Here is a 27,096-nt window from a genome sequence, read left to right on the forward strand (position 1 = left end):
ACAATGAATTTTGGTCACCTGACGTCACCTAAATCTAATGCTGTGTGCCTGCTGGGTAAATTACTATCTTGACTGTTAGTTTTGAGCAATTGTGTGTGACTTTACATCCATATATATATATATTAGTTACGTTTATTTTTTATTGACATTTTTAGTAATAGTTATTTTTGTTAAGTTATTTTAATGTTAGTTTGTGTCATTGCTCTATAATAGAGAGAATTCTACATAGATCAGTGGTTAGCACTTTGTTTGTAATCATTCAAATGTATTTAATTTAATTATTACTTGACGTAACAAGAATGGGTTTAATTAGCTTTAATAACCCTTTATTTGAATGATCTGAAAACATCTAACAACAAATCTTTGGTCTTTATCTTGAACACCATTTTTTATTTATTCTTCTGAGCCATTTGCTTAATTAGCAGCTTGTGCAATCCTTATTTAAATTAAAACATGCCGCTTGATTTTGGCTGATTGTTGTACATCGCAACTTAAACATCTCACACATTTTTACTGTCTACAAATACCTTATGTGGCTGCGGTATAACATCTTTACTTACAGCAGTATGACAGAAATCTGCTGTAAATAGCAAACCACTTCCTAACAGTTCATGAAGTGTTGCTACAGAGATATAACATGACACAAGACTGTCCTTCCTCTGCGCCACAACAGAAAGGAACAGAAGCAGCAGCAGTAAACAAGACCTCATTAAAACTGATCCCACAGTCCCACACAACCTCAGGCATGTACACACACACACACACACACACACACACACAAACACACATACGGATAAACATCATCGAGGTGCAGCTGAAACTTTCCTCCACAGTCTTTTAGTTTTTATTAATGCATCAGTTCATTTGTATCATGTTTGACATGAGATATTCAAAGCAGATGCTGCTGGATGTTTTACTCAGACACCGCTATAAGCGATGAACTTAGTGGCCAAGATTATTTATTTTACTCTCTAGATTTTTAGTTATTAATATTCTGAGAGTATTTTGTTCCCTAGAAATATAAGAATAGACATTATGTCATCCTTTCATATCAAAAACTATTATCAGTTCATATAAACATTCATTTTGATAAAAAAATTACAGTGTGTCATTACAAACAAACACATTTTGTGCCATTGTTGTCACTTTTGTACCATACCATTTGTATCAGAAGCAGTTATGGCCTCTCATGAAAAACCTGCAAAAGCTTATTTTTGCCTGCATCTTATAGTGACCTCTTAGTCACAGCAATAAATTATTTATTCACTAAAATGTTTCCAAAAACAGATTGTGGACAAAGTTGGCAGGAAACTGTGGAGGCCTTTAATTATTCAACAAACCCAGTTAATCCACTTGAGGTCAATGGAAGCAGAATAAATATCTCAGGAAATGTGGATGCTCTTGTAATGTGATTGGTGAGTTTTTTTTTTTTTTTTTTTACAATAATAATGCTGTAGAGCATTCACATAACAAATCTTCTATTATATTCATAATCAATTAGTGCTTATTCACCCTAAGTGACTTACACTTACATTAACTAACTGGTGGAAAAAACTGCTTTGCTATCAGAAAAATACATTGTAATTCAATTATATAATTTAAAACAGTGGCAGTTCATTCCGCTGTGGTGACCCCTGATAAATCAGGGACAAAGTCGAATGAAAGTGAATGAATGAATTTAAAATAGAAAAACAATTATCATTTTATTTTAAAATAAATGGAAATGACAACACGGCACATGAGGATCTGTCATCAGTGGTTTAGTTCAATTTAAGAATTTGAAAAATAGCAAATACAGTTAGTCAACCATTGCATTGTGTGAGCGAATTCGGTTCTTTACACACAATGAAATGTTTAGGATATTGACTTACCCATTTAAATGCATTTGTCATTTCTGTAAATAGTATAGTGTGTGTGCTGATGACACTATCCTGTTGTCTGCTTATATAAGGCTTATTATTTAGTTAATATTGATTTTAAGACTAAATATAAAGCAGGTGTGTCTATACGTAAAGTCAGCAGCTCTAAAAAAGTTTTAACATGATTAAAAGTCACACTAATGTAACACTTCGTTTAATTGCTTAATCAAAATGTTTATATATATATATATATATATATATATATATATATATATATATATATGTTAATAATTAAGATTTATTAGCTTATATCTAAAGATGACAGAGTGTTGCATAAAATAAGAAATGACACAAAACATGAGGTGAAATAATCCTGAATGTGTGGTTTAACTAGAGGTGTGACGGTAACCGCATCACCGCCTTACCGCCATAATGAGATGTCAACCGCGGTTATGGGGTTATTACCGTCATCACCGCCCATTTTAGTTTAGTATTTATTTTTGCTTGTGAATCTTTCAGGAAAAACAGAATAACTAAATAAAAGGAATAAAAGGCCTGCCTTAAGTATTTTCCACTTAAATTACAAATGTAGATTACAAAACAAAAACACTGAAGTGTCAAACTGGCACAAGAATATCAGTATATTAATATAGGCTTTGCTAAAAAGCTGGTCAAATGTGGGACTTTTTTTACAGAAGCTATAAACAGACGCGCATCTGCGACCACGGTGATGAGGCAACAATCACATATATTTGACTTATTTAAAGTAGGTTATAGGCTATAATAATTGTGTGTAAAGACATTAATAAAAATATGTAGCTAATATATCACAGGGGTTTGTGTAGCAGCAATTACAGTGGAGCATTAATTAAATCCTTTTTTCCCGTGAAGCGAAAACACTGCACAGTTGTGTAGCGGATGGAGACGCACAAAAATGTACAATTCATATCTTAGTTTTTGTCGGTCAGTTATTTATAAAATAAACACGAATAACTAATAAACTTTGAGGTGAAGCGATGTGCCTCAGGGTCCGCTATAATTGCTGTTCCACTGTAATTGCTGCTACACAAACCCCTGTGATATATTGGCTACACTTTTTATAAACTTCTTTACACACAATTATTATAGCCTATAACCTACTTTAAATAAGTCAAATATATGTGATTGTTGCCTCATCACCGTGGTCACAGATGCGCGTCTGTTTATAGCTTCTGTAAAAAAAGTCCCACATTTGACCAGCTTTTTAGCTTTTTTTTTTTTTTATATATATATATATACATACATACATGGTTTCCGCTACATTCATTCTTCCAGCTGCTCATTCAAAACATTTTATTATTTTAATAGCGGGTGATAATCGCACCAAAACGTATTAAAAGGTAAGTGAATTATAACAGCGCAAACTTTTCTGTACCCGTAGTAGTGCTGTGCGTCCTTTGTTTAACCCTTTAAGTTAAGTGCTGACTGACTGACTGACTGGCTGACTGTGACAGGTGCGTGATGCGTGAGGCCAGCAAACACGACGTATAGCCGTTTTACTTTATTTCAGGACGCATTATTACCGGAGGCATTCATAAATATTCCTAGAAAATCTAACAAAGGCTAGAGACATACTCGTTACATAAACGCACTAAATCACAATTCTTAAAGCGGCTTATATTCGAGGGGAGGCAAGAAGTTTTGTGCACGAGCAGAAAAAATCGGCGCGCAAGCAAAGAGATCCGCATGCTGTAGGCTATTACATAAATGAGATCTCGACTTCTAATACTGCGCTCACGACATTTGTCATTGAAATAACGCCACAGGTAGTTAGTAGATCTGTGTAAAAAAGGCCTGCAGCCACAGCTGGAAAAAATCCTAGAGGAAACACTGTATGTATATATATATATATATATATATATATATATATATATATATATATATATATATATATATATATATATATATATGCGCGGTTAACCGTCATACCGCATGATTTCTTGCTTCATCACCGCGGTAACAGAAAATCCGTTACCGTCACAGTAGGGTCAATTGCGCAATAAGTCAATACAGCAGTTATTGTGATGGGTCTACCCAAATATTTGAGCGCTATTACAAGTGTTTCATACATCAGACTCACCTTAAACGGGCAGGGGATATGATACTCTCTGCAGCGCTCCTGTACCCAGGTGGTCTCCCACACTGATCTATGGCTCTGTTCATACAAATAACATCCAATGACCGTCAGCAGAGGCACCAGGTACAGCACGGAGAACACGCCGATGCGGATCATGAACTTCACCAGTTTGTCCTGGTTCTCCTTCTCTAGTGGGATCTCCATTCGTACTCTATTTAGCGCCGCGATGCCTGCTAACAGCAGCACCACACCAACGACCACATCCAGCACTAGTGGCACCAACAGGAACCAGCGCAAAGCCATGAGGTCGTAGAGGCCAACGAAACACACACCACTCATGCTGTCGCCCTCGATTTTGTTCATGGCCATCAGGGTGATGGTGAGGGCTCCAGGGACACCCCAAGCCACCGCATGAAACAGCAAAGCCTTCTTCTCGATGGCCTCACTTCCCCATTTGGGAACGGCTGCTAGGAACCAGGTGATGGTGAGAATGACCCACCAAACACTTCCTGCCATAGTGAAGAAGTAGAGGGTCATGAAGAGCAGCGTGCAGGCCTTGTTGTGGGATCCTTGAGTGATGGTGGAGGCTCGGAAACGACCCGGGCTTGCTGTGTTACACGAGACACGATCCTCCAACAGGAAGCCCAAGAAGAAGACCAGAGACACCATCATATAGCAGACGGCGTAGAAGATAATGGGACGCTCGGGGTAGCGGAAGCGACCCACGTCGATGAGAAAAGTCAAGAAGGTGAACAGAGTCGCAGACAGGCAGACGATGGAAATGACGCCGATGAAATAGCGGGCGAAGATGAGCTCGTCTTTGCGGAAGTACATGTTAGGGCAGGGAGGAGAGCAGTCACGGACGCCCATGAAAGAGTAACCCAGGTCGGGCTCGATCTTCAACTCTCGCGGGCACCAAAAGCCATAATCCCGTTGAACTGCTGATGGAGATTCCTCAGTGCCGTCGCTGCTGGGGAGCAGGTCTATCGCTCGAGGGTACGACTCCTCACATTCGGGAAACCTGAGAGACAGAGTATTAGATTGAGTTTTCATATAACACACAGATGTCTAGCAGAAGGGCTTCATGAAAGGAAGCTTGTACCTGCTACACTCCATCTCATCTGGCCAGCTGACCCCAAACATCTCCATGAGCTTGTAGCAGTCGCTCTTAGCCCGCTGGCACAGGCGGCGACATGGCAGGGTCACACGACCGTACTCGGTGCACACGGGTGCATAAAGGGCACACAGGAATGGCCGTATTTCAGTAGAGCACTCCAAGTTCACCATAGGATGAAAGGGCTGTATGGATAGACAAGAAAATGATGCAACGTTAATAATAATAATAATAATAATAATAATAATAATAATAATAATAATAATAATGATGATAATAATAATAATAATAATAATAATAATAATGATGATGATAATAATAATAATAATAATAATAATAATAATGATGATAATAATAATAATAATAATAATAATAATGATAATAATAATAATAATAATAATAATGTGTTATGAAGCGGACAGGAGACAGAGGTAAGGAAACGTTAGGGTGTTTATTAAATGACAACAAGGAGCACATGAAGGATAGCCAGGAGGATCAGGAATGATGTTGGGGTCTTTTCCTCCGTGGCTGGGTAACAGGAATACACGAGGATGGACAGCACACACCAGATACAGCTGACAGAGGATGACACAGACTTGGAAGGACTGGAAGACAGGACGATTCGGGAGGACCAGGAAGACTAGGAGGAATACAAAGAGAACAGGTAAGTAAATCGTTTGTTTTAGCTGAGGATGACTACGCTGAGTGGTCGCTCAGTTGTCCGCTTTCGTCGAGACGAGCCCGGACAATGAGCGACTGGAGTGCTGTGCTTTTATCTGGTGCTCGTGAATGTGATGCAGCTGTGTGCTCATTAGAAGTCAGGTGATGGTGATCTTCGTGAGTGGGGGTCGTGAGAGCCTGACCAATCCATGACAGTACCCCCCTCCCCAGGGCCCGCTCCTGAGGGCCGACACCTCCGACGCCGTGGTGGTCTCCCTCTGCCTCTAGGCGCTGGGAACTCAGGGTGGCTCTCATGAAACTCCACCATGAGACTAGGATCGAGAATATCAGCTCTGGGAACCCATGTCCTTTCTTCGGGGCCGTACCCTTCCCAGTCCACCAGGTACTCCAACTGGCCACCACGACGTCGGGAACGCAAGATCTCCTTCACTGCGTAGACGGCTCCTTCTTCTAGGAGCAGTGGAGGAGGGGGTTCCTCTTCGTGGTCAGGCTCTGTGGAGGGAAGAACAGGATCGTGATAGGGTTTCAGGAGTGATACGTGGAATGTAGGGTGAATACGGTAGTGAGAGGGTAATTGTAGTTTGTAGGTGACGGGGTTAACCTGTTCCACGATGGTGAAGGGACCAACAAATCGGGGACTTAACTTGCGAGAGGGCAGTCGCATGCGTATGTCCCGGGTGGATAGCCACACCTTTTGTCCGGGTGTGTATCTGGGTTCTTCAGACCTTCTCCTATCGGCGGTTACCTTGCTTCGACGGACTGCCCTCTGCAGATGTTGATGAGCCTCGTCCCAGACTCTCTCGCTCTCCCGGAACCAGTGATCCACTGCGGGGACATCAGATGGTTCGCCATCCCAGGGAAAGAGCGGTGGTTGGAAGCCCAGGACGCACTGGAATGGCGTGAGTCCGGTGGAGGGTTGCCGCAGTGAATTTTGGGCATATTCTGCCCAGCCCAAATACTGGCTCCAGGAGTTCTGGTGACCACTGCAGAAGGTCCTCAGGAACCGTCCCACCTCCTGAATCTTCCTCTCTGTCTGCCCGTTGGTTTGGGGATGATATCCAGAAGAGAGGCTGACGGCCACACCTAGGAGCTTGAAGAAGGCTTTCCATAGACGTGAGATGAACTGTGGACCTCTGTCCGACACAATATCTTCTGGAATACCAAATGACCTGAAGACTTGATTAAAGATATTGTCGGCAGTTTCAAAGGCTGTGGGAAGACCTTTCAGAGGGATTAGTTTGACAAACTTTGAGAATCTATCTACTATGACTAGAATACAGGTATTACCTTCTGACGAAGGGAGGTCAGTGATAAAGTCCACTCCTAGGTGTGACCAGGGACGGTTCGGAATCGGCAAGGGATGGAGCTTTCCAGCGGGTAGATGACGTGGGCTCTTGGATTGGGCACAGTCCTTACAGCCCTGAACATATTGCCTCACATCCCTTGCCATGTTTGGCCACCAGAATCGTTGGGATACTAGCGAGAGAGTATTGTTGATCCCTGGATGTCCAGTGCCTAGCGAGGTATGTAAGGAGTGGATCAGATCTACCCGGTGTTCAGGTGGTATGAACTGCCGATGAGGAGGGCATCCCGGCGGAGCAGGGGCTTCCGGAGTGGCAACGACTGGAGGAGCGTTCCAGGTGATCGGACAAATGGAGATGTGTTCGGGAAGAATCTTCGTTGGGAGTTCTTCATGATCGTGATGCTCGTGTAAACGAGAGAGAGCGTCTGCTCTTAGATTCTTGGGTCCTGGACGATAGGAAATGGAGAAATCAAAACGTGAGAAGAAAAGTGACCATCTGGCTTGACGTGGACATAGTCTCTTGGCCTCTTTGATGTATTGGAGGTTTTTGTGATCTGTGATCACCTGGAACGGATGTTTGGCTCCCTCCAACCAGTGACGCCACTCCTCCAAGGCTAGCTTGATTGCTAGAAGCTCCCTGTCTCCTATGCTGTAATTCTGCTCCGCCGGGCTCAACTTCCGAGAGAAATAGGCACAGGGATGCAGTCGGGGCGGTGTATCATGATGTTGAGATAATACTGCCCCGACGCCGGTGGTGGATGCGTCCACTTCCACCACGAAAGGAAGATTTGGGTCAGGATGAGTCAGGAGTGGGGCCCTTGTGAACTCCTTCTTAAGAAGGCGGAAGGCTGCGGCTGCTTCTTTGGTCCACTCCAGTCCTTTGGGTTTACCCTTGAGGAGATTAGTGAGAGGTGATGTAATCCTGCTGTAGTCCTTGATAAACCGTCTATAAAAGTTAGCAAACCCAAGAAACCTCTGGAGCTCCTTAATGGAAGTGGGTTCTGACCAGGATAGAACAGCCTCAATTTTCTTCCCATCCATACGTATACCGGTTTGGTCAATGATGTATCCCAAGAAATGAATCGACTTCTGGTGGAATGAGCATTTCTCCGCTTTGAGGTAGAGGTGATGTTCTCTCAATGTGTGTAGGACCTCCGCAACGTGTTGGCGATGTTCGGCCTCACTCCGGGAGTAAATGAGGATGTCATCTATGTACACTATTACACAGTGGTGAAGAAACTCCCGGAGGACTTCATGAATGAAGTTTTGGAATACGGAGGGGGCGTTGACCAGACCGTAAGGCATGACCTCATATTCATAGTGGCCAGTAGGGGTCACGAATGCTGTCTTCCATTGGTCCCCCTCACGTATTCTTATCAGATTATACGCGCTGCGGAGGTCCAATTTAGTGAAGACTTTAGCTTCTCGGAGCTGTTCCAAAGCGGCTGGTACCAGAGGAAGGGGATATCGGTATTTTACTGTACCGTTATTTAGGACCCTGTAGTCGATGCATGGACGCAGCCCTCCGTCCTTCTTGGCCACAAAGAAGAAGCTTGAGGCGGCTGGTGATTTTGAGTGACGTATGTACCCCTGACTCAGAGCCTCCCTTATGTAATCTTCCATTGCCTGATTCTCTGGAAGCGAGAGCGGGTAGATCCTACCTCTTGGCAACTGGACATCTGGAACTAGGTCGATCGCGCAGTCCCATGGCCGATGCGGCGGTAGCTGGGAAGCTCTCTTGGGGCAGAAGACATCATGAAAGGAGCTGTACTCCTTAGGAATGTGGATAGACTGCTTCTCAGGAGGGCTCTCGACCGATGTTGCAAACAAAGAAATGGGGTTCCGACCTTGAAGAGGGAGATTTGGAAAACAGGCAGGTGTACATCCAGATCCCCATTTCTTTATCTCTCCTGTGCCCCAAGAGATGATGGGATCGTGCTTCACCAGCCACGGGCGCCCTAGAATGATGTCCATATTTGCACCCTCCAGAACCAGAAATTGAATTCTCTCTTGATGTAACAACCCCACTTGAAGAAGGATGTCTTCGCATTGTCGATGGATACGGGTCGAAGATCGAGTGCACTGGGTTATCGGTTGTATCTGGTATATATGCGAGGACGCCTCAGTACGGAGGTGGAGTTGACGACAGAGGGATTGGGAGATGAAGTTCCCTGCTGACCCGGAGTCGATGAGGGCTGTGACAAGGAGAGAAATAGAGGCAGTAGTTATTTGTACGGTGGTAGTAAGTGGTTTACATTGTTCAATATTCGTACTGAATACACTCACTGAAGTCCGAATGGGACGAAGGGGACACTCCATACGGGTGTGTCCACTGACACCGCAGTATAGACACAGACCCCGGGTCAGCCTCCTCTGTCGTTCCGCTGATGTCAGTCTTCCAGACTCTATTATCATGGGTTCTGGTTCTGGAGAGGCTGTTGACTCAGGCGATTGGAGGAGTGCAGACGAGGGGGGTGATGGTGTCCTGTTGATAGGAACGGAGACGATCGGAACATCGGAGAGAATGTTGGATGAATCTCTCCAGACCCATTGTATCATCTAATGTGGCCAGTTGGATTCGGAGAGTGGGTTCCAAGCCGAGCCGGTACGTGGTCAACAACGATCTCTCATTCCATCCACTTGCAGCTGCTAGAGTGCGAAACCGGAGAGCATATTCCTGTGTAGATAGAGTACCTTGCTTTAGATGATACAGCTGCTCTCCAGCGGCTACTTCCCCATCAGAACGTCCAAACACCTCTTTGAAATACTCCGTGAAGGTAGTGATGGAATTCATGACCGGCCCGGCTTGGTTCCAGATCGTCTCAGCCCATTTAAGTGCAGGTCCAGAGAGTAGAGATACGATGTAGGCGATCTTCGACTTATCTGTGGGATATAGAGAAGGTTGCATTTCGAATATGAGGGAACATTGTAACAGAAAACCATTGCACTCCCCCGCTCCGCCTGAGTAGGGCGCTGGTCGGGCCATGGGACTGGAAGGAAGGGCCGAAGAAGAAACTGTGGAGGCGGAAGTGCTCGGTGCTGGTGGTGCGTTGGAAAGTGGAGCTGGTGGCTGTAGAATCCGCTTCAACTGGTCCACCAGCTCTTGAAGGTGATCGGGGGTGCTCATGTTGTCGTCGTTATGGGTCCGGGCTTCTGTTATGAAGCGGACAGGAGACAGAGGTAAGGAAACGTTAGGGTGTTTATTAAATGACAACAAGGAGCACATGAAGGATAGCCAGGAGGATCAGGAATGATGTTGGGGTCTTTTCCTCCGTGGCTGGGTAACAGGAATACACGAGGATGGACAGCACACACCAGATACAGCTGACAGAGGATGACACAGACTTGGAAGGACTGGAAGACAGGACGATTCGGGAGGACCAGGAAGACTAGGAGGAATACAAAGAGAACAGGTAAGTAAATCGTTTGTTTTAGCTGAGGATGACTACGCTGAGTGGTCGCTCAGTTGTCCGCTTTCGTCGAGACGAGCCCGGACAATGAGCGACTGGAGTGCTGTGCTTTTATCTGGTGCTCGTGAATGTGATGCAGCTGTGTGCTCATTAGAAGTCAGGTGATGGTGATCTTCGTGAGTGGGGGTCGTGAGAGCCTGACCAATCCATGACATAATGATGATGATAATAATAATAATAATAATAATAATAATAATGATGATAATAATAATAATAATAACAACAATATTAATAATGATAATAATAATAATGATGATGATAATAATAATAATGATGATACTAATAATAATAACAACAATAATAATAATTATGATACTACTACTACTAATAATAATAATAATGATGATAATAATGATAAAGATTATACTAGTAATAATGATAATGATGATACTACTACTACTACTAATAATAATAATAATAATAAAAATAATAATTATAACAATAATGATAATAATAATGATGATACTATTAATAATAATAACAATAATGATAATAATGATAATGATAATAATAATAATAATGATGGTCCTAATATTAATAATAATAATGATAATAATAATAATGATACTAATAATAATAATAATAATGATGATAGTGATAATAATGATAATGATGATCCTAATATTAATAATAATAATGATAATAATAATAATGATGATACTAATAATAATGAGAATGATAATAATGATAATGATGATACTACTACTACTAATAATAATAATGATGATAATAATAATAATGATAATAATAATGATGATAATACTAATAATAATAATAATAATAATGATGATACTAATAATAATAATGATAATAATGATAATGATGATACTAATAATAATGATAATAATGATAATGATACTAATAATAATAATAATAATAATAAATTCTTAATAAAAATGTATTTATAAAAATAATAACTAATACATTTATAATAAAAAAACAAACTGAATAATTATAATTCATAATTTATTAATACAAATAATATTACAAATACATTAAAAATATTAATATAGATCCCATACAGCAAATCACTTTGGTTTTGTTTGTGTCATTATGTTACGTTTTGATACTCTAGTAAATGAGTACGTTATTTAAATATTTTAAATAGTAATTTAATTTTAATAATTTACATTTTTAATCATTTTATTTATAAATTTGTCTTTTACTGTTCCATTTTGCCCATTTCCATTATGCAATATTGATATTAATAAAATGCTGAAAAAAGTTCTGATAATCAAACTATTAAAAATGTATTAAGCCTAATCACGTTTCAAAATCAGACCAAACAAAACATCAGAAGCAGAATATTAACCAGTCAACTGCACAAGCACAATACCCATCAGGCCATGTTACTTTCTGACCCATCTAGTTTCGTTTTTTTAATCACAGTCACTTGATCACCCTTATGTTAAATGAGCATAATTAGATCTGTTGTGCAGGTCTGGTATCGTCCCTCCCTTATCCATCTGAGGAGGCTTTTGTTTGGGGCGGGGAGACATGCTGTTTATGGCTGAGGCCCACTTCCAGCATGAGGCATTCTGAGAGTTGTACCAGCTCTGGGGCCGGACATCAATATGCAAATCCCATGGGGGAGAAATAGAAAGACTCCACCCAGGACCAGACAGATAGACAATAAACGCCTCCACCCCTGCAGAGTACAGCCCTTTGTGATGCTCGGGTGGGGGGTTCTGACATCCCAGAACCAAAACTTTCAATCATTTACAAATGGCATAAACAGTCTTTTTTATATATATATAAAAAATAGATAAATAAAATTAAAGCAGAACATATTTACATTCTTATACACATTGTTTTATTTAATAAGAAATAAAAAGACCAGAATACAAATAATTAAAAATATATAATATTGTTCTTAGGAATTTCTCACAACACTATTTACATTTGCACAACAGATAATGCATTTCAAAACAATTAGTACAAACTGCAAAACTTAGCTGATAACCTGTAAAAGCGTGTCACTTGCTCAAAATGGATAGCTCATTCCTCAAAAGCAAGTATTGATGTCAATGAAAGTGTCAGTGTCATCAAGACGAAAAGTCCTGACACCATTGTTCATATGGCTTTGTCCTGTTTTAAATATGACAGTTTACTCTGTTAATTTTTTCCAATGCAAAAAAGTCAGATTTTGGTGACACTTCCTGAAAATGCTCAAGACAGCACTATATACTATTTGCACAGCCATTTGAAAACTGCAGTAAAGTTACTGCATTTAGTGAGGTATCTGAGTCAAGACACTGAATATGTATATTTCACATTTTTACTATATTTGCTCTTTGCAATTCTAATTTATTCACAGCATTGTGCAAAAGAATAAACACACGCTTATTTACAACAAACATACTGTAAAATTGCTTTGGGTAGAGCTGTGCACAACTGTAAACTATATTGCAGTATATATTGGAAATTAACCTACGACATACATAGGTCTGTAAATCATTCATCAAATTCAATTTCAAATTCAATTTACAATTTAGTAGACATTTTCAGGGAAAAAAAGATTTTAAATTGTTTATAAAATTTGTTTGACAGATTTTGACAGCTAGTTCAACATTTTTGTATGTAATGAAATGAAGACTCTTAGTTTTATATGGAATGACTATTCAGTGTTCACAAGTTTAGTTAATTTTGACTGACATGACATAAGCAAATGATAATGTTATAAAACAGCAGAGAATTGTATGAAAGCTATTGATGCATGTCCAAATGCATTTGCAATTTGTTGGAAGGAATGAGAAACTGCTACTATGATGTGCACAAATGACTAATTGTTTTGAGAAATGTTTTAACTGTAAAACATTATTATGATATTTTAACCCCTGTGCTCTGTTCAAATTTACTTTCCTTTTGTTATGCTATAGGGATGAAAACATCCACTCAATTAAACTGCTCTTTTTTTTACATAAATCTGTTAATAAACCTCAGTCCTGATCAAAACTATTAAATTGTTTAGAAAATGACAGAATTTTAACTCTTTAATTGCCAAATTCACAAATGATGTCACAGATTTGGTGAAAAAACAGACAAAATGACGTATTTCCAATATAAAAAGTAATTGTGGACTGGATTTTTTAAAAGCTTTTATCAGTGTTGGACATGTGAACGATTAGTAACAACATTTACTTTGATGCTTTATTAGATTTTCATTTTTTTCCCCCCTAATTTACGGTTGGTGGCTGTTTTTGCTCCATTGACTTCCATTATAAGCACATTTGATGGTGCATAAATACAGTCTTTGTTTTTGTTTACTCCATGTAGTTCTGAGAACTGAAATGCATATTTAGATTTTCTCAGACACATCAAGGTAAGTGCACAATGGTAAATCTCACACACGCACACACACTTAAATTTGCTGTTATACTCCATATAAAATCCAGAAACTATGCTTTTTTTTGCACAGGCCTATCTAAAGGGTTGACTAATTTTACCTCTTTCTAAGGGAAAACCACCAACAATCAAAAATGCATGATTATATGGTGATTTTTTAATAAAAAATGTGGTTAAGTCAATGGGGCAAAAACAGCCACCAACAGTAAATTACGAAGAAAAAAATAAAATCAATCAAAAGCAATGCATCAAAGGCAATGATGTATCACATGTCCAAGACTTTGATAAAAGGTTAAAAAAAATCCAGTCCACAATTACTTTTTATATTGAAAATACGTCATTTTGTGTCTTTTTCACCAAATCGGTGACATCATTTATGAATCTGGCAATTAAAGAGTTAAAATCCTGTCATTTTTCTAAGCAATTTACAGTAGTAGTTTTGATCAGGACTGAGGGTAATTAACAGATTTATGCAAAAAAAATTGAACAACAAAAATGTATCTGATGCATTTTTACAGCAGTGTAATTCAGTGGATGTTTTCATCCCTAACATAACAAAAGGTCAATTTAGTGTATTGTTGAGGTTTTTTTCTTTTATAATTCAAAGCATTTTCTACAAATATGTGCAAGATTTGTCACCAAAAATCATTCTGCTAGCTGAAACAGGCCAAATTCCCAACAACTAAATACATCATGTTTGGTTGTTAAAAAATTATGAGACCACTTCAAAATGTATAATTCCAATCATTTATTTGTAGAAAAGGACAATTGGGCAATAAAAATATTTGTATGTGTTTTTTCCACAGTCAGATTTAAAATATCAGAGAAAAAAATGTCAATTAATCTTATATATACATAATTATCTCCAATATTTAGGGTTTGAAATATATATAATGATCAAATATGAATAATTTTAATAAAATATTCTTATTGAAAATGTATAATATATGTTTTCTGTAGTTTATAATAAAACACAAATACATTTATTTGTTAGTTTAGTTTTATTTAGTTTATTCAAAACTTGTATTACGGAAAAGTCCAGAGAACCCATCATGATATTGAAATGGTCTCTTCTTTATTTATTTATTTTTGTTTCAGAGCTGTATATCTAAAGTGCTTGGTTGGTCAAAATAAATGATTACATAATTACTGTACAATATTAATCTTCAGATTTGGCTATTAAAATTTTTATTCATTACAAATTACGAGCACTAATGACTTTAATTATCTTTCTAAACAAGCAATTTTTCACTTAATATGGAGAAAATTACCCAAACATTCTGGCTAAATCCAGTGGGATGATTTAATGCACTAAATAACAGTGTCACGGTTATTTATCATCCCAAATAAACCCATCCAGGCATACATTACTGCTACAGTCCAACGCATTTATGAAAAACTGGATGTATAATGCATATCCATAATGAAAGCATTCAGCCACTGCCATCCCACCATGCAGGCTACCACCCAAAATGTCTGTAAAAAGGGATTAGGATGGATATTATGCTTGCCCATTTTGACACAAAGCATCTAAATCCAGCAATCGTTTCCACTCACATAATCCATATTTAGCGCGGCATATACATAGCATTGAAATGTCCCTCCATCATGACATGCAAAAGAGCACCAGCTTAAACCATCAGACCTTATAAAAATGTGAAAAGCTTCCAAAAATGTGCCGGTCAGATTAACTTTTATTTGTGGACAACAATATTCATATGTTGTGGACAATAAATAGCTTTGGAAAATCACATCAAACCTTTGACAACTGACTTTAATTGACAGATTACTGAGAAATTGGTTGATTTACCAATGGCTATATTCGGTACAAAAGTCATAAGACCTTTCTCTGAGCTCAATTGAGCGGACATACCCTGGCTTTTAGGCAAGATAAAAATAAAGCAAGTGCTATTATTTGCTGTTCTGGCGTAAAACATTATCTCATCGTGGCTGTCAGGACACGTTACATGAAATGGGATGATTTGATGCACTCAAAAGTGTTCAACTTGCCTGCCGCTGTCCTAAAGGCAAACATACACTTTCAACTCATCAACGTCCTTTTCAGTGCCTTTGTGTTTCTTAAGGGCCTTGCGGAAAGTTATTTAAGGATATTCAAAACACGCAGAGATGGCACGCATTTGAACATGAACACACAAGGGGACCGTACAATGCTTCTTGCTTCTTATGGAGGAATTTTATACAATCAGATCTGAGACCATAATCCCCAGAAGCAATTATTAAGATTTAAGATGGACAGACCTTTTGTAATAAGGCAGAATTTATTTTTTTCGCTTGAGACATTTCACATTCAATGCAGCTGCTGCATGTTTGGAACTGCTGTGTGTCTTCATATATCGCTACATAATGAGAACTATTGTTTTCTTTTACATAAATAAATCTATTTCAGAAAGGTGATTTTTAAGCTCTAAATGGCTTTAGAGCTCAACGACACATTTATCTAACAACTAGGGATGATGCGGGGTTTTTTTTAACATTAATTTTATGGCCAAAAGTAGCAAGTATTATAATGTTATTTTATATTTAATAATAATATATTAAAATTATATGAATATTTATTCAAATAATAAATTAAATGAAACGCAATAAAGGCAACTGCTAAAAAAGCATTACAAGACATTATGAAAATCATCACAAGATGATCTCATTGCAATTAGCATGAATGGTTTGATAGTTTTGTTTCTAATTTAAGGCAACATTTACGAGACTTTGCTGTCATGGTTGTCAAAATGTAAAACCTTTTATGGCTGTTCATTTACACAGTTGGACAAATAAAATAATATTTTAACAAATAATATTAAAAAAACGGGCACATTAAAGCTCAAAGTGGTGTGCAACTAGGGCTGCATACGATAACAGAAAAAAATGATAATCACAATTATTTTGCTCAAAATGTTAATCACGATTAATAAGTCGATTATTCCTTTGTGTGCGAGTGTGTGTGTGTGTGTGTATATATATATATACTCATTAAACTTCACAGCCATAAATATTAAATAAATATTGGATAATTTATATACTAAGAATCGGATACTTGTTATATAAATAAAAATTTTATTCCTCTTGTATGCAAATTTTTTTCACTCGCTACTCTGCCAAGAACTGGAGAGCACCTTCAATAATAATCTAAACATCGTTTAGAGATGGACCACAAGATGTGCTCAAAGGAGTGGCTACATGTAGTGAAGAACGATGGCAACGCTAAGTGTAATTATTGTAATAAACTAATAAGTTATAAAGCAGGGTGTCGCGACCAACATGACAAAGCATTTGCGATTGGTTCACATACTTCACGGATATCGAATTAAAAGAATGGCGTGTTAGAATCATTGTGCATCCAGCGGGTCCAACCAACAAGAGCTGTGCATTTTAGTTTAACTTTTTGAGCGTGATGAGCAGTTCAGTGTTAGTTTGTATTGAAATACCTTGAGATGAAACTAAACAGCGCAATCTCTCCGCCTCCTCATTCACAAACGGCGGGACGTGCTGCTAAAGCACGCAGGGGAGACGGCTTTACACTCCGTCATTCATAATCTTAGCTGTTGTATTGGAGTCGAAAGAATATACTGTATAAAGTAGAATGTTCTTTTAACAGCCCCGGTATGTTTAATCCTTTCCTTTTGCAAAATTCCTGTCACTTATCTGCTGCAAATTAGATTAAAACGAAAGTAGTGCCCATCAATTGGTGTTTTTCCTTAGGTTACACCTTTTAATGTCTTTAATGTGTTTTTAGTCATTTTATTCTATTCAAAGCAGCACTCAGATGCGAATTTATCCTGGAAAGTGTGGCATAAGAGCGATGTATGTGCTGGATGATTGTTTTTTTTTTTCGTGCACGATCAATTCCTGATCCACTGCATAAAGCTTTTAATCAAAATACAGCTAATTTAATTACTTTCAATGTGCTGAAATGTTTGTTAAACTTTTGTTATTTAAAAAAAGCATATATACATATTAAAACTTTAAAACAGAATAAAGTGCATGGTCTAATCGGAAATAAAGGAAATTAGTTATCTGTTTCATTATTTAATGCATAAAATCATAAATTTTGTTATAAATTGAGTTTAATTGATCTGAAACTTTTAATTACATTTTCTTTTCTTGTGAATAATAAAAGTTGCTTCAGATTGATGAAAACGAACCTCAATACCTGCGTGAACAGGGCCACAATGACTTTTTTTACATTGAAACAATATGATACAATGTCTTCTGTCTACATGACTGGCAAACACTCATAAAAAACTGCTGAATGTCCGCCAATATTTGATTAACCAATAAAACAGTTTAGTGATGTTAGTAATGCATAGAAAAATGCAAAGCAGAATTCTCATGAGCTCAATAACCCACTGATTGGTGGCTTTTAAAGTGGTTAATGAGGTTCTTTATGTATATATATATATATATATATATATATATATATATATATATATATATATATATATATATAAATATATATATATATATATATATATATATATATATATATATATATATACACACACACTGAAAAAAATGATGTCTGCAAAACTGTTGCAAACTATTTATTTGTGTTGAATTTAAACAAACAAATTAAATTTAAGAAAATTCAACTTAATTTGTTTGTTTAAATTCAACCTAAATACATTTTTTACAACCACTTATTGTAAAAATATTTAGTAAATCCAAGGAATCATCTTTGAATAATTTTTTTCAGTGTACTGTGTGTGTGTGATTACTGTAACTTCAATCTAAATGTAAAAATTGTTCAATCAGTGATCAGTATAATAAAAAAAACAATAACAGTAGTTGATACAGTGTATAATTCACCTATTTTATAATTTTTTTTTTCAAATCTGTTTTAATTGCGGTAAGAGATTAACAAAAAAAGAAGCTAAAAACAGTGAAAAAGTCACCTAACCTGACCTTTTAACGGCCATTCACAAGTAAATAGATTTGTCCCTCCCTCTACCCATAAATCCACAGTACCAATGCCTTTCTCTGTGAAGCCCCATTTTGTCATTGATAAGGAATCTTAGGTCTCACCCTTAAAGCATTCTATCACACCAACTATCATTTTCAATTATACATCAATTCTCATATTGCTTTCTGATTAGTTTTCCTCTTTCCTCTGGTCACAGTTTAATTGTTAAGGCAGTGTTCACTTTACAGATTTCAACTGCACTGCCATGGCAACCCGTGATGCACAAGCGGGCTGTTTTTTTTTAGGGAGGGGTGTAAAGGAGAGGTCAGGGTGCGAGTGACGACCTCCTCCTGAGACAGAAAGCCTGCTCTTTTGTTGCAATACAATTGGGATCGGTTTCCTGGGTAACGGCACCTTGCGTGGGGGGAGGGATGAAGAGAGAGAGAAGGGAGTGGAGAGACAGAAGAGGAAGGGACAAAGAAGAAGAAGTGGATAATAATAAAAAAATCCAATAAACACTGTCCTGATGATTATACATCAATGATGAGCATAAATGATGCTAACATGTGCTTCCTTTATGAGATTGTATGTGCAAAACAGTATAACTCTACACATTTAAAGCCTATTTCTTGAGAATTATGAAGAATAAGTAATTGATGTTCAGTCATGTGCTTACTAGTTTGTTGTTAATTGGTTGTTAGAGGGTTAAAGAATTGGTTCAATCTAGAATTAAAATGTTCTGATCATTGAACATTACAGATCATAATTGTAAGACCTTAATTCCCTACAAAGTGGACATTTTTGAAAAATCCATAATTGTTATGTCTGTGTAAACACTGAAAACAAGAGTCTCTGAAAATAATGACATCAAGCACATGCGTTATACAGTACGTGTTTAAGGAGGTGTAGATTTAAGGCAAGTGTGAACAAACTCAATGGTGGAGTACATTGGAGTGTTGTTGTTGCTCAAGTGTTTGCTAACGATCCATCAGCAAAGCGTGGACTTACTTCACATATCATACACACACTCCTAATTCTACCAGTGACACATCATCACTTCCTTAATGGTATTGTTTACTAATAAGGTGACCGGACCAAATATCGGCCTTGTGTACATAATAAAGAGTTAAACGCGTAAACGCGTATCATTTTGAAAAAAGGGTAAATGAAAAAATTTTAAAATGCAGGAGAAAAACTTTTCAGTTTTTGGCTAAGTCATTGTCATGTAAACGTAGAATAGTATCTTATAATTATGGTAATTACAACATAGTGTGAACATTTCATTCATTCGTTAATTTTCCTTTGACTTAAGGCTGCTTGTACTTTCGCCTGGTGCCGCGTCGCAGACCTATGCTGAGTGCGCACACATCTCACGAAACGGACGAGGCTTTTATACTTCACGCATTCGCCGTTGAGATTTTTTTTTTTTATGTCAGGGAGCAGTTAAAAGAGATCGAACTTAAAATCGGACGGATAAACAAAGAAGTAGGAAGTTTCCGGAACCACTTCATATCAATAATAGCATTCAAGATTTTTTAAATCTAATTATATAAATTATTTTAATGATTATAAAGATTTTTATAACCATTCAAGATTTTTTTAAATCAAGCTTTGATGCATCACTTGCTTTTGTTCATACCTCAGACAGTTCTACCTATTAAAGTGTATTAAAATATTAATAACAACAGAACACGGGTTGCTCTACTAATATATATTTTTTATTATGGCAAGCATAAAAAGGCCAAAAAAAGTAGTTACTAAAAAAAACTAACTTTATTTAGATTTAGCCCACTACACAGTTCAAACATTACTGTCTGGCTAGTTTGTGTCCTCTACTTATATGCTAAAAAGACAATAATGGTCATTAATCAGCATGCCTGACCATGATTACCAATAAACCCGTGAAAAATAGGCCATCAGTATATTGTAAACTGATAGGTTCATATATTCTTTTCCAGTTATCAAATAAATAAATTGTTAATTCATTTAATTTTAGCGTGTTAAGGTCACGTCGATCAGCAGGTTTGTCTATAAGCTGACATACGAGCGATCCACTGATTTATCACAGCTTTAAAATGCTCCAGTGTCCCTGTATCTGTGGTTACACTCGGTAAACAGTGGTGAGTTCAGTGAACGATGACCTTCACGGCCAATCACATTTCACGGCCAGTCATTTCTGTTGAACATGTGAACACAACGGCAAATCAGCGGTGTTTAAGAACATCCTCCACAGCGCTCAAATATTCAGGGGAAGTGGAAGATTTTAAAATTTCAGTACCGATTGGTATCAAATTCCAGTACTGTGACAACCCTACTTTAAACCAGTCTCAGTATGCAAATCTGTATGAATAAATGTGATGTGACTTGACATCAGCGTTGAACTGCATAGTTTGTGCAAATGTTGCTATTATTAAAAGCTCTCTTGTTTTTTGAGTAATTTTAGATGTGTGTTTACTTTGTTATTCAGAGGAAATTGGACAGTTTTCATGTTTTAATGTGAAAGCTGTCAGTATTTCTGCTAACAGTATACTGACACACGGGTAATTTAAAATGTAAAGGATAAACAAATACAATCCAAATATTTACCGTTTTAGTAGTTGCAAAATCATAAGCAGTTGGTTGTTACTAGGCTGCTAGCAAGGTCATTAGCGTTTTACTAAAAATGGTAGTTTTGTGGTCCATCAAAAGCGGTCTATCAAAGAATCACAGTATTTCTCATAAATATCTAAATATAATGACTTCTGAGCATTTGCATAACTGAAATCATCCGTGTTTTTGCTGCCAGATTGTATTCCATCTGCAGTGTGGCCTTAATGATCACACCATGGTAAAAATAACAAAAGGACGAGGTCATGTATCTGTGTACGTTTGACAAATGGGGGATGAAGTTTAAATTAACTAGATGTCAAACCACATCAGTCAGTGCACCTGAAATGCTGAATTTCATTAGCTTTACCCAGCATTCCCTTTGCACGATAACTTCAGATCCTCCCTAAACACTCCCATTATACTGCATGCAAGCATAACACTCCCTGAAAGCATCCCTGTAGGCAACTGTCCCACTTCACAAACGAGGTTATCCAGAGTTCAGAGCAAGATGTTGCCACCATCCCATGGTGTTTTTGAATCTGAAAGCAACAGCATTTCATTTGCTGCTGAAAAAAAGAAATACATGTTCGGCAGCTCAGGGAAATAGAGATTTAATGTGATTTTCTTCTACTCAAGTTTGCAGAAATAGTAAAAGCTCTTCATCAACAGAATCCAGGAACGCATTCCCTGTGAAAATCACATGTCAAGCTTAATTTGGGTTTTAAAATCCTCAAATGCAAAACGCATGCTCAAAAATGTCAGTAATATCCTTTCATTCTTGAAATTATAATTAAAGTAACTGCATTTGTTTTAATAATGGATACAATAGCACACACACAGATTCTGTTATTGAAACCTATTTTATTGAAACGTATTATTATTATTATTATTATTATTATTATTATTATTAATATATTATAGATATATTATAAAGATTCTATTATTGAATTGTTTTCTTTTCGGCTTAGTCCCTCTATTAATCTGTGGTCGCCACAGCGGAATGAACCGCCAACTTATCCAGCATGTTTTTTACGCAGCGAATGCCCTTCCAGTTGCAATTACTAAAACATATAAAAGAAAAAAAAAATGATTAATTACTTATCTAAAATTAAACTGAAACTAAACTAAAATTGGTAACACTTTACAATGAGATTCCATTAGTTAATAGTAGTTAATGTATTTACTAACATGAACAAATAATGAACAACACATTTATTACAGTATTTTTTCATCTTTGTTAATGTTAATTAATGAAAATTAAGTAATTCGTTGTTGGTTCTTGTTAACTAACAGTGCATTAGCTAATGTTATCAAGCACATTTAATTGCATTTATAAATGTTGAAAATATATATATATATATATACATATATACACACACACAATTGCAGTCAGAATTATTTGCCAACCCCCAACCCCCACCCCCCTTAATTATTAGCCCCCCTGTTTATTTTTACCCCCCATTTTCTGTTTATCGGAGAGAAGATTTTTCTCTCTATCTCTAATAACTGATTTATTTTTACTTTGCCAAGATGACAGTAAATAATATTTGACTAGATATTTTTCTAGACACTTCTATACAGCTTAAAGTGACATTTAAAGGCTTAACTAGGTTAATTAGGTTAACTAAGTTAGGGTAATTAGGCAAGTTATTGTATAACGATGGTTTGTTCTGTAGACTATCGGGAAAAAAAAATAGCATAAAAGGGGCTAATAATTTTGACCTTAAAATGAATTTTAAAAAATTAAAACTGCTTTTATTCTAGCCGAAATAAAAAAAAAATCTCCAGAAGAAAACATATTATCAGATATACTGTGAAAATGTCCTTGCACTGTTAAACATAATTTGAGAAATATTTAAAAAATAAAAAAAAATAAAAACGGGGCTAATAATTCTGACTTCAACTGTATATATTTGGGCATATTGCAATTATTTTTAATTCTGCGATAGATATTGCAATATAAATAATACAATTTCAATAGATGAGTTGAATAAATGTTTGTAAAGAATCTATAATTTTAGATTGATTGAAAAGATTCTGTAGGGGAGTTCATAAAATATAATAAACAATCTACAAGCATAGAGAAATTCAATAAAGAAAAGTATGCGAATTAAATAAACAGCATTTTATTGTTTTGCAAAGAGTCGAAATGTATTCAGGTATACAGTAATTGAATAATCAAATGTAAAATAATAGTGCATAGAGTCTTCGTTTTATAAACAATTCAATAAGATGAATTGTTATTAATTTTCCAAAGTTACAAGTGGTACAGTTTCTTATACCTGAATACGTTTAAACCCTAACAGTCGCAGGCCTCAAAACACACTAGCGAAATGATAAATTATAATTAAGACTCAACATTGCGTATACTCACGATGTGACTATTGCGAATGATCATTGCGATATCGATGCTGAAACGATATTGTGCAGCTTTAATATATATGTAAGTGCTCAGCATAAATAAGTACACCCTATTTTAAAAATCCACATTTTTGTCCATTTCTCAGTAAATAAAGGTTATATATTTTGGTGCATTTAAACAAAACTGATTTATTAAACAGATATATTTATTAAAATAACCTTTTATTCACTGAACATCTTTAGAAATATAAAAACACATTTAAATCCATGTGAAATATTATAAAAAAAAAAAAGAAAATTACAAACTACAAAATTTCAAATAAATTTTTGATTTTTTTTTTGTTTCTTTTGATATTTGTCCTCTTTTTTAAATGTTTATTTAATATTTAAAGATTTTCTATATAATATTTTATGTTTTCTCTAACATAAATATTTGTGTGCACATATTTTTGGACTGTTATCATACAAGTTATTTTGTTAAATAAGCTCCAGATTTGGTTCGGCACTGATTAATCTAATGTATATGCACAAATATAATATTAAATAGCTTTCTATTAAAAATATGAATCTAAAAAATAAATTTGTGAGGGGTGTACTTATATATGCTGAGCAATGTATATTAAAAAACAAATCATTGTATCGTTATCATCTTGGAAAATATATCCTGTCGTGTTGCGTGTGAATTGTCCAAATGCATTTTGATATTCTCTACAGCCATCTTTTAATCCTTTGTGCAATGGTGGATTTAAAAAGTATCATCACTTTTCTGCGTGTGTTTGTGCTGGTTACAGTGCAAAAGGTTATGTAACTCCACATTTCCACACAAATGTACAAGAGGATGAACAGATGGGTTGCCTCGGCTCGTCTCCGTCCTCTTGTCTTTCTTCTTTTTATCTCTTTAATTTCCTAGTCCATCCCTCGATTATACCCTGGCACGGCCGGAGTGAATAAGTTAAAACCTTGTGACTGAGGACAGCAGGTTTTAGATAACATTTACAGTGCAGTGTCTGTTCAACAGATACACACTGACCACTGTAACAAGCTAATGCAGCTGTTCTCAGTCAGGCTCAGCTGAAAACTGCAGCCCGGTAAAGAGGATTACCCATCGGCTAGAATCAAACCAGGCGTTGTGGCTGCAGATACAAAGATTACGGAGCAATCAAAATAAACAATGTGCTCAAGTACCATTAAATGCTCATACCATCAGCCACTGCGGCATATACAGCACTAGTATGCTGATGGAAAGCAACCTTGCTGCGTATGTAGTTGTAAGATGCTTATTTCATCAAAGCTACATGCAAAGAGAACCTAAAATGTTATTTAAAACAGCAAGATACTTCAGAAATGAAGACATTGCAAGCAGGCCTGTGGGACAGATTAAAGATTAATTTCCCTTTAAACGTTTCTGTAATGTGATCTGATTTATCTGCAAGGCAGGAGAAAGAACTGGGTCAAATTGAAAATGGCAAATCTTGGTGCTTTTGGTACATGCGCTTAAAGGGATGCCCTTTTACAATTTATATTTGTTGTTTTTTGTGTTAGAAAAAAGAGACAAACTGCATTTGAAGAGGGCTTTACTTCATTATTATGAGTTAAAAATAGGGCTGGGCCATTTGACCGAAAATCTAAATCTCGATTAATTGAACTTTTTAACTTGGTTTACTTGATTTTAAAATAATTTAAGTAAACACACATTATCGACTATCTATGATTATTTATTGAACATCAACGTTGAACAACTGAAATTAAAACACACATTGCCTAAAACCAACAGTCACTTTTTTCTTATAAAAAGTGAAAACAAATAACTTTAAAAAGAACAAAATTCATTATTTTCATTGTTTTAAAAAGTATAAAATAAGCAGTATCTCTTCTAAATAAATTAACTTGTATATCCTGTAAATAATATTTTAAACCGTGCATTTCTTGCATCTTCTGTAAACAAATATTTTTATGTAAATAGTAATTTTATTCAAACTGAAAATATACTGCCTCAAGGCATCTCTGGCGCAACTTCCAATCATCGTCAATGTAGTGCAATCATGTGATGTGTAGTTACATTTTTTTGAGAGGTGTGCAGGTATGCGATAGCCATGCGTTCAACGAAGATTGTTGACAGTCATATATTTGTCCCACGTTGCTAAAAACACTATTTTGACTCAAATATATATTTTTAAACATATATTTACCAAAAAAGGGCAGATTTATTGTTTTTGCGTTACTTTGAGCAAATTCGTTCTTCTGGTTTGAAAAAAAAATTTTAAGCTACGTCACGGCCATGTGATCATTGAGTAAAATCCAGCATGGAGATTGGATGTCTGTACCGGCGGGAACAATGTGACGTCTTTGAGCTTGCAGCATTAATTCTTGAGAAAAACTTGGTTCGAACCAATCAGCGTGCTCTATTGTAAAAAAGAGGTGCAACTTCATTAATATGCATGATATATGATACAGAGCGGGGCCTCGTGACCACACGCTGTAGGGAAAGTACTTTTAAAAATTGACCTGGAGAAATTTGATCGATTTGAGGTTTTGAATGTCGATTTCGATTACTTTCGATTAATCACTCAGCCCTTGTCAAAAAATTCCTCTACTTGAGTGATTAATATGATTAAATCACCATTGTAGTTTTTATTTCCTGTTTTTAATTAGATTTCGTTTTTATGTCCTGCTTTCCTTTTAGTGAATGTTTTTTGCATTTTTGTAATAATTATATTTAAAAAATACGTCTCTAGATTTAATTAATTTGATTGTAGTTTTAGTTATTTTAAAGTTAAACATTTAAACCTTTAATTTAAATATTTTTATTTAAATTAATTTAAACATTTGTAACAAAAATGATCATTGCTCTATTATTTTCAAATATTATTATATAGTCCATTTCAATGTGGCTATGTCATTGGCCCATGAACATTCTCTGCTTGTTATCAAACTATTTCATAACTGTAACAAGAGGCAATTCAATTATAACTTAATGTTAAAACAGCTATCATAACATTATTCATCAATATGTGGCTCTTTTTGGATACTCAGAGGCTATAGAAATTAAAAATGGACAACAGGAAATGCATTGGGATCACTGTTTTGTTTACATCCCTCAAAATGGTCTATATATAATTTTTAGATTATTGTATATGTTTTTTGCTTAAGTTTGAGGTATCCATTTTAAGTATTTGCTAAGTTAAAACTAAATGAATTTAAATATATATTTTTTTATTTATATGCAGCTAGCTGGAATAAAATACATTTTATACACATTTCTTTTTTTTCTTATAGCTAATATTTATTTTTGTTCAAGTAACACTTTTTTTTGTAATTTTATAGTTTAATTTGAACCCTG

At 36.2% G+C, this 27,096-nt stretch overlaps 1 protein-coding gene across 2 annotated transcripts in view; it reads right to left on the reverse strand.

Moving 5' to 3' along the window:
- The window catches only part of fzd3a (frizzled class receptor 3a), a 40,779-nt gene that overhangs the window by 9,831 nt on the left and 3,852 nt on the right, over positions 1–27,096 (reverse strand). For both annotated transcript variants that reach the window (XM_056480927.1, XM_056480926.1), the window contains exons 3-4: positions 5,078–5,274; positions 3,979–4,996 (exon numbers count right to left, since the gene is read on the reverse strand). In XM_056480927.1, coding sequence (XP_056336902.1) covers positions 3,979–4,996; positions 5,078–5,274 — 1,215 coding nt within the window. The remainder of the gene's footprint in view (positions 1–3,978; positions 4,997–5,077; positions 5,275–27,096) is intronic.

Source organism: Danio aesculapii, chromosome 20, assembly GCF_903798145.1.
Source record: "Danio aesculapii chromosome 20, fDanAes4.1, whole genome shotgun sequence".
NCBI lineage: Eukaryota > Metazoa > Chordata > Actinopteri > Cypriniformes > Danionidae > Danio > Danio aesculapii.